At 39.5% G+C, this 9825-nt stretch overlaps 1 protein-coding gene across 1 annotated transcript in view; it reads left to right on the top strand.

The window, feature by feature from the left end:
* The window catches only part of GFM1 (G elongation factor mitochondrial 1), a 41564-nt gene extending 33523 nt beyond the window's left edge, over positions 1-8041 (top strand). The window contains exons 14-18 of the mRNA XM_084639001.1: positions 155-317; positions 1567-1711; positions 2900-3060; positions 4580-4633; positions 7597-8041. Coding sequence (XP_084495127.1) covers positions 155-317; positions 1567-1711; positions 2900-3060; positions 4580-4633; positions 7597-7728 — 655 coding nt within the window. The 3' untranslated portion in view covers positions 7729-8041. The remainder of the gene's footprint in view (positions 1-154; positions 318-1566; positions 1712-2899; positions 3061-4579; positions 4634-7596) is intronic.
* The last annotated feature ends 1784 nt before the right edge of the window (positions 8042-9825 follow it).

The following is a 9825-nucleotide window of genomic DNA, read 5'->3' as shown; positions in this document are numbered from 1 at the left end:
CTATTGTTTCAATGATTAATAGAAATGTGTAGCCATTTTGATTATGCATAACTAAATAGGATAAGGCAAAATATCAGTAAAGGGACATATTCCTTTGGAATTCTGACTAGAGCATAGCTTCTATGATAGATAACACAGTGCTTTGTCTTTTTAGGTTTGACTATACTCACAAGAGACAGTCTGGTGGGGCAGGCCAGTATGGTAAAGTAATAGGGTGTCTACAGCCTCTGGATCCAGAGAACTACACGCAGTTGGAGTTTGAAGACAGAACTATTGGAACAAACATCCCAAAGCAGTTTATACCTGCTGTTGAAAAGGTGACGAATATTTTCTAATATTTTGTATTTATGACATAACAATTGCACAATTCTTACCTTCCTCCTGTTGTCATCCCTGAGGAGACCAATCTTGCCCCATTGGAGGGAATGAGAGTTTTACTGTTGATTCAAGTTCAGGCAGGATCAAAGCCTAAAAGTGATTTTGCTGTGTTTTGCCCAATTCCTAAGATTTCCAGTTTTCTATGTAATTGAGAAGGTCTTGTTACTTATATTACTAAAGACAATGTAAACAGATCAGTTTCCTCATCTTTGGCATGTGAGATTCAATGTAAGACAAGAAACAAACAAAAAAGAACAAGTTGTTTTTCAAATGTTTTAATAAAACAATCCTACTTCCATTGAGACTGGTTTTTGAACAACCCCTTTCCTGAATGTATCTGCTTTTGGCTATGTCTAACCAGCAGCAAATTCTGAAAAAATGTAGTGTGTGTGATATATCTGAGATCTTTTTGTGCAGGAAACTCCAGCTAAGTTAAATTTCCTGAATAATTTCCCAAATTTCTCCACTGTGTATGTCTGTTTTTATGTGGCTGTATAGTTTAGTACATATAACTTTTAATATTAGCATGTTAATGGCAATGTCTCCATCATAGCACTGCTGTACCATTTTATGTTGCTGTATTTCTGAATCTCTTGTTGATTATGCAAAGAGATCATTCTTGGACACTTCTGTTTTGCACCCCTAACTTCAGTCGCACAACAAAAGAAGGATTTTGGCCAACCACTGCCAAGAAAAAAAAAAAAAAGGATGCTATCAAAAATGAAGGTGACATCTTTACTGATAGTGTGCCTCGTCAAGCCATTCTCTTTCTATTCAGGATGATACTTCAGATACCACAATCGTGGGAAATCTTATAAAAACATAAATAGATTATTTTAAAAAAATAAAGCTTGCCCTGAATTCCTCACCTGTTCCGTCTTCCAACGTGAGAGCAAACCAAAGTCTAAGAAAATGCCAGTAAAGAGCTTTCAAACTCTTCTGAGGGAGAAACATTCTTTCCTTTACTGTATTATGTTTTTGGGTCTTGTTTTTTCTTCTTGTCAAGTAATAGGACTGGAATTAGTTTAGGATTATACTTGCTGTGAAGCTTTCTTTCTCTTAGCAAAAGACTTGATGCTTAGTCTCTGGAGGGAGTTTACTGTTCCTTACACACTACCATTAACATTATCCTTTTTTAAAGCTATATTTTGGGGTGAAAATTGCTAACTTTGAGACACTTCTCCACAGGGATTCTATGAAGCATGTGAAAAGGGTCCTCTGATAGGTCACAAGATTTCTGGAGTCCGGTTTGTCCTAGAAGATGGTGCACATCACATGGTGGATTCTAATGAATTCTCTTTCATCCGAGCAGGAGAAGGGGCCCTCAAACAAGGTATCTTTGAAGATGTGCTGTTTTACATGTTCATAATTGAATCTTTGTTCAAACCAAATTAAGCTATTGATTTCATTTTTATGCTCCTTGCTTGCTTCCCTACTCATACACCTTTCCTATTCAGAGGCAGTCAGCCAAATGTAACCTGTGTTGAATAATGGATGTGTAAGATTTGTAGAAATTCCAAACAGTTATCTGAGGAATGTGACCTCACTCCTGAAGCTGTAGGAAAGAGACAATGGACCCTTTTTTCATAGATCTTTGTGGGAACCACCCCTTCCGTAATCATAGACACCTGTAAGAGTAAGACAGGGGGTGGGGAGGGAGTACTACACGGCCCTGCTCTGCCCCCAGCCCCTCTCCAGCCCCAGCTGCAGTTGTGATCCCCCCAGTTCCGCTGCTGGCCCTCTGCCACAGCCCCGCTCCTGGCCTGTGGCTGCGGCTTGGCCCCTGGCCCTGGCTGCAGCTCCAGGTTGTGGCTCAGCTCCTGGCCCTAGCTGCGGCATCATCCCCTGGCTCCGGCTCTGGCTCCACTCCCAGGCCCCAGCTATGACTCTGCTCCTGGCCTGGGGGGCGGGGCGCGGACACATTCCATTACTGATAAGGGGAGGGCGTGAGAGGAAAAGTTTGGGCACCACTGGACAAGATTATCATAATGACCCCTTCTGGCCTTAAAATCTATGATATAAAGAGTGCAAGTCCTCACTGAGGGAGGTTGGAATTCAAGACATTCTTCTCCAGTAATGTAAGAAATACACTTAACATTAATCATATAAGCCCTTGACATTGCTGTGCGCCAGAATATTATGAATATCAAGTCATCACAGCCAGGATTCTCCACTAGTTCCTATGATGGTCCATGCACAAGTATAACTTATAGCTAAGTGTTACCTTTCAAAACTGCCATGGAAATCTTCAAGCCCAGGTGCAATATCTGTTTTCTCACCCTTTACTGTCATGATGATTATAATGGGAAATGGACACACTTGCCTGTCACTTTTGGCCTTATCCAAAGCACTTTGAAAAACTTGCATTGATTTCAATGGGCTTTGGATCAGGTCCGGTGGGCTAGTGGTTGAATATAATTTTGCATGCCTGAGTTAGATCATTTTTGAAGACTGTGTAATATGTATGGATGAGGGAAACATAAGGATGTGACTATTCTACTTCATCTTCCTTTTTATCCAGCTATGGAAAATGCAACTCTGTGTATACTTGAGCCCATTATGTCTGTGGAAATTGTAGCACCAAATGAATTCCAAGGAGCTGTGATTGCGGGAGTTAATCGTCGTCATGGAGTGATCACAGGACAAGATGGAGTAGATGGCTATTTCACTCTGTATGCTGATGTATGTGCTGTTCAATGTGCCTAAACCTGTTTCCCCTTTCAATGACAGACCTAAAGCTGATTTACAAGAAACTTTATTTTAATATTTAGGCAATTATGTTATGAACAGAAGCAATTTCTCGTTTCCTCTCCTGCATTATTATTAAGTCTATGGCTGCTTTTTCTGAGCTCCAAATTTGCCCATATTAGTCTGATAAGTAAACCACATCCGAGGGATAAGTGTGACCTGGTGGAAGAAGTTAAATGTCATTGTATAGCAACATGTAGAACTGTACTATTAAACCTATTGTAAGTCTCCGCTATTTTAGCAAAGCAGTTTCATGCAGTGGATAAAGCATTAGACTGGGACTTGGGAGACCTGAGTTCTGTTACCTGCCCTGCCATTATATGATCTTGGGTAACTCTCTATGCCCAGCAGTCCCATCTTAAAAACAAGGATATTGATACTTCCCCTGCTTTGTGCATTGAGAGGTATAGATGAAAAGCTCTTCACTGAAAGGGACACGCTCTACTTTTTAAAACTAATAATTAAGTTTTCTAGTAGAGCACACTTTAAATAATATGTCCAGACGTCTTTTTTTATTATTTTGTTTGTTTTTAAAAGGATTTTTCCTCTCCTCTGTTGTTTACAAAGGTCTTTTCAGCCAGGAGAAGGGTCTGACCAACTAACTATACAGTGGAAGCAATGAAACCAAATTATACACAAAGTCCTGGAAGAAGCACAGAGTAAACTACCTAAAAAGTAGAAGAAATATTTCTTCCTCTAACTTCTTCCAGTTATAGTAACCTGTAGTGTTGTTACAAGTAACAATTGCAGATTTACAGACAAATGAGATTTTTTTCAAGCTGATTAGTGTCCCTTTTTTTCATTTAATTGTCTTGCTAGTTCAGGTTAAATTTATTTCTGAACAGTTGTAGGAGGTTAAAATACCTCAGCACAACTCCTTATCTCTGGCTGCCTGGTCATTCATTTTCATCCCTTACCCCCCAAAAAACATTTTTTAACCACCGTGGCAGTACTTTATCTCCATCTATAGCTTTGCCTACCTAAGGAAAAATAATCCATTGCTGACAGTGAGTGTCAGTAACATGTGCAGCCAAATCACTGCTGAACATGGTTTAAATGCAACTACAGCCAAGGACGAACCTTCTCAGTGCTATTACAGAAACTGTGGTTAAAACCTGCAGCCCAGAGATATTTCCAACTGGGACCTCTTGTGTGGTACTACAGCATACTGAGGTTGTGCCATTAAGCTAGCTGAGATGTCCTTAAACTGAGAAAGTCCTTGTTTTCCTGCTGAGCATAATGAAAATAAATGCTTTGAAATAAACACCATTTATAAAACCATATAAGAAAATCAATACTAAATGCAAAGCATAATTTTTAAAGTGTTACCAACTGGCTTTTTTGATGTCATAGTAAAGATTAGGAGAATGGAGCCTTTAATTCAAAATTACATTGAAAAATTTCTTGATTGCACAAGAATAACATGTATAATACAATTTCAATTGGATTTCAGGTGCCACTGAATAATATGTTTGGATACGCCACAGAACTGAGATCCTTCACAGAGGTAAGTCAGCAAATAAACTCTGCATACTTTTTATTGAAGAATATTGGATTTGCAGAAATAAGCATCTGAAGTTGTGTTTATCAGTGGGTCACAATGGTGACAGCAACAGTAGAAAAGAGAATCCAAATAGGGAGTAGAGTCATAATATAAACATGTGCATCGCTAATGTAGTTTATTCAAGAGTACTCAATTTTATTAATTTCTACAGCAGTCAGAAGCTGTACAGATGTTAGACACTTTAGGACAAAAATGGGTCAAAGATGCCTGCAATAAATTATTAATTTAATATTAGACACAACAATTGTGAGTGAGAATAATAATTGGTAGAGAGGGGATGGAGAAAAGGAAGATGTGGGTTATGGCAAAGTGATCTACAGTTGAGCACACGCACATTTTGATAGTATAGTTGGGTTTTTCAATTACTATTAGGGCAACAAAGAAGAAGGACTTTTGGGGTAGGGGGAGGGATAGCCCAGTGGTTTGAGCATTGGCCTGCTAAACCCAGGGTTGTGAGTTCAATCCCTGAGGAGGGATAGCCCAGTGGTTTGAGCATTGGCCTGCTAAACCCAGGGTTGTGAGTTCAATCCCTGAGGGAGCCATTTAGGGATCTGGGGCAGAAATAGGGGATTGGTCCTGCTTTGAGGAAGGGGTTGGACTAGATGACCTCCTGAGGTCCCTTCCAACCCTGATATTTATGACTCTTAAGTAGTTTGAATTAAGACCGGTAGAGGCATAGAAGAATAGAATGGGGGGAGTTTCATTCATGGAAAAAGGTACAGAGATGGAAGCAAATTGCACTGCCTCCCATCGGGCTAGAAGGGGAATGGCTTAGCCATACAAACAGCCAGTCCCCTAGGGTGTCCAGTTCACTGTGAAGGTCCAAAAAGAGTTACACATCATGTACACTGTGGCATATCATGGCAATATCTAACTTGACACCATTCTGGAGAAGGGCTCCAGATTCAACTGAAGCCAGGTCTTCTAAAAGGGGAGACCTCCCCAGAGTAACCAAATTTAGAAAGGCCTGTGCCCATTGGTCTGTCTGGGTTGATGGTAGTTTCCACAGAAAACAATACAACCTGCTGGCAATTGTATGCCAGTAATTAATAGTACCAGTAACTCTTAGAAGCAATGTCTGTTGAGAAGTTTAGAAAGGACGTGAAAGACTAGATCCTTGTATAATGCATTTGTACTTAAAATAGTTATCATCCAAGGCTGCTATGTTCTTGCCAGAGTTTCATTGCATGTAAACTTCCTGTAAGCATTACGTTCTTTTAACAATAATAATTAATGATTTTAGAAACTTTAAATGTTTACAAATTGGCTGATATTCAAACTGCAGATTCGTGGAGTTCTAGGGGATGGAAATTTCTCTCTTCTAAGCAAAAAATGTTGGTATTGTTGGATGGTTGAAATAAAGGGCCAGATCTTCAGCTGATGTAACAACAACAACAGTTATTTTGAAGTCAGTGGAGCTATGTAATTTATACCACCCGAGACTCTGGCCCATAGTTTTCAGCTGATTAGAATATACAGTAAATGTACAGGTATTGTCTCCTTTGAGGAAGAGAGTCAGGTAGGGGTACCATAGAGTACTGAAGGAATCAAAGCAACATATTTCATACATTCTGAATGAGAAGCCTAATCTTTCTAGGGTACTTTTTTCTTTTAGAAAGGAATGGAGAGTACTTGGAACAAACAGTTAATGGAACAGTATTGGCAGGACTGAAATTTGGAGAATTCTGCCATTTTTTCTCCCAATTAAGTTCTGATGGCCCTGGTTCAAGAAAGCATCCCTATTCCATTGAAGTCCATGGGATTTATGCATGTGTATAAGTCCATCCTTATTCTGGAAGTGCTTAAGCATGGTCCAAAAAAATGTTTTTTTTTTAAATAGAGCTAATAGAGTATTGCTCCCAATTCCACTCTATGCCCATGATGCAGGGTATCAAGAAGGGGGAATATGGGGAAAGGGCGGGGAGACAGTTGTCAAGGCAGGGCAAGTGAGAATTGAGGAGAATAATACTGCCACTTTTGAACCCCAGAGCACTAGTATTTTGTGCAGAAACCTACATTGTCTACGTAGCTGGAGTCATTGCCCCCAGCAGGTGTTGCTGTATAAATGCATGTTTGGTGGGAGACAGGAAGATACGTTAAACAGGAGGTCACCTCCATATTTAAAATGTGTTTATAGATGGGTGGGCTTTTAGTTATGTCTTCTACAAAAGACAAATAATAAATATTGATACACTGAAAATGAAAATCTAAATTTTGATACCTCCTAAATACTTGCTATGTCATTGCAGGCTAATGATTTTCACATGCTTTGGGAAAAAAATGTCTTCCCTAATCTTAAGTGATAATATAAGGCATGAATTTAACACTCTTCTTAGTGTCTGTCAGAATGGAAAAGCTTGGGCATAGAAGCTACTTTCCAAGTCCAATACGTGTTGCCCATTTTGAATTTCTGTGCAGGTAATGGAGATCTTTGAAAGCAGCACTTCAGCAAGCAAGATCTCCATCTTTAACAATATGAATTTTTAAGACTGTATGTTGACTTAATTACTAGAGTACTCTTCCCAAGTGAGATTTTCTGTACATAAATCACTCACAAATAGCAGCTCAACATTCTGTTGCATGCAGGTACTTCTACCTGTGAGGTGCTGAGTGGGTCATTATTAACACCAGCATCAGTCTTTTCCAAAAAAAGAGGAAGCAAAATTATAACCCAGTGATGGTCAGTTGGTTGTTATAAAACTATTTGTCTCGGCTGCTTTCCAAGACAAATATACTGTATGTGAAATAAATCTGGACTTACATTACAGAACGCTTCATTGCGTGGCTCTTCATGCTTTACTGGCAGTTATTACTGTATATTGCTTTGCAGAACATTGTGCAATCTAACTGTCAAGTATGTGTGTGTTTACAGTGTCCCTAACTTTGATTTTTTTCCCTCCCTTCAGGGAAAGGGTGAATATACAATGGAATACAGTAGATACCAGCCATGTTTACCTAGTATTCAAGAAGACCTAATTCACAAATACCTAGAAGCAACAGGACAACTTCCCGTGAAAAAGGGCAAGGCCAAGAGCTGACTTGCCTCCTCCTGAGTGTTAATTAGCAGCTTTTCACAATCTTCCGACAAACTCTTTCTCCTGCAAAGCTCTGTAACCTCAGTGACTCAACACCTCCAGGGTGAATAGATGAATTCAGACTGTATCAGGACCTAATCTTTATTAAAAGCTCCTTCCTTTATGATACATTCAGAAGTTACCTGGCGATCACGGCTGAAATGGTCACATACAAATTCCATTCATTAGCAAAAAAAATCTGTTTAATTATAATAATAATTTGTCTTTGAATTTTTTGTTTTAAAGCACTTGTATTAAAATGGTGATATGGTAATTATTTTATTTTGTTACTTGGGAAAATACAATACTATGACTATTGTGCCTCAATTTTGAATCTTCTAGGATCCCAATTCAGAAGACTAAATTTACACAGCTTGATGGGCATCAGGTGGAAGAATTCTTATCCAATAGAATGAAAATGTGTCCTTAAAGGATGTTCCCAAACAGATCCCTTTGCTTCTATAAGTCACTCATTAGCAATAAGAAAAGGAGTACTTGTGGCACCTTAGAGACTAACCAATTTATTTGAGCATGAGCTTTTGTGAGCTACAGCTCACTTCATCGGATGCATACCGTGGAAACTGCAGTAGACATTATATACACACAGAGACCATGAAACAATACCCCCTCCCACCCCATTGTCCTGCTGGTAATAGCTTATCTAAAGTGATCATCAAGTTGGGCCATTTCCAGCACAAATCCAGGTTTTCTCACCCTCTGCCCCCCCCCCCCCCCACACACACACACAAACTCACTCTCCTGCTGGTAATAGCCCATCCAAAGTGACCACTCTCTTCACAATGTGTATGATAATCAAGGTGGGTCATTTCCAGCACAAATCCAGGTTCTCTCACTCCCTCACCCCCCTCCAAAAACCACACACACAAACTCACTCTCCAGCTGGTAATAGCTTATCAAAAGTGACCACTCTCCCTACAATGTGCATGATAATCAAGGTGGGCCATTTCCAGCACAAATCCAAAAACTTGTGGCACCTTAGAGACTAACAAATTTATTTAAGCATAAGCTTTCGTGAGCTACAGCTTACTTCATCATAGCTCGCGAAAGCTTATGCTCTAATAAATTTGTTAGTCTCTAAGGTGCCACAAGTACTCCTTTTCTTTTTGCGGATACAGACTTAACACGGCTGCTACTCTGAAACGTTTGATTTTCACATGCACATTTGTTCATCCCTGACCACTGCAACCCCTGCTATGCTTACAACATTCTCTGCAGATTTCAAGTTAACAGGCCATGGGGTGGGGATGGGGTGTGAAGCTCAAAAGCAAGAAAGCGTTTTGGGACAATGTTCCTGGCACCTTGTTCTGGTTATCCAGACACAGAATGGAACTGTAGTGACGTGCTTTGCATTCGCATTCACAAAAAGATAGCGAAGATGGTTATTTTTAAATAACTATTGTAAACAAATACAATTTCAAGGATTTGCCAGGTGCACATAGACACAAAACAGATGCATCTAGCTCCATGCACACTAAACCTCATAGAATCAAATCCTGCTTGCCCGGCTCATGTATGTAGCTATTCTCAGCTGGAGTACTCTTGTGAATAAGATCAACTGGATTTGGCCTTTAAAAGTGCCCCACACGTTGCTTATTCCTTTGTAATCCAGTAAAATAAATGTTCTAGCAGGATCTTCCTTTGCCACAAACAGATAAACCCCCTCATAAAAGTAATAAGGATATATTTGAGAAAGTAAAAACTGGGTAATTGTCACTTATTTTCCATATATTTGTGGCCCTCATTTTGTCCTCTTATCAGAGGATCCCTTTTTTTTTTTTTAACAAATAGCTTACATAGACCCAGATTTATCAATGTAAAGGTCATAAGAGTTTCCTGAATTTAGGTCAAAAATCTCTCTACAGGAATACAGGGTGATATGGTTATTGAAGGGACTGACAAAAGCTGGTTGCTCAATACAAGTGGCTTTAGAATAACGCTCAGATAGAATTTAGGCCCTAATTCTGATCTCGCACTAGTGTTAATTGGAGAAACTCCATGTTTGTCAGTGGAATTACACCAATATAAACCTACGTGAGTGAA

Source organism: Lepidochelys olivacea (assembly GCF_965140295.1).
Source record: "Lepidochelys olivacea isolate rLepOli2 genome assembly, chromosome: 9".
NCBI lineage: Eukaryota > Metazoa > Chordata > Testudines > Cheloniidae > Lepidochelys > Lepidochelys olivacea.
Note: the sequence above shows the minus strand (reverse complement) of the source record. Positions and strands in the feature narration are given on the sequence as shown.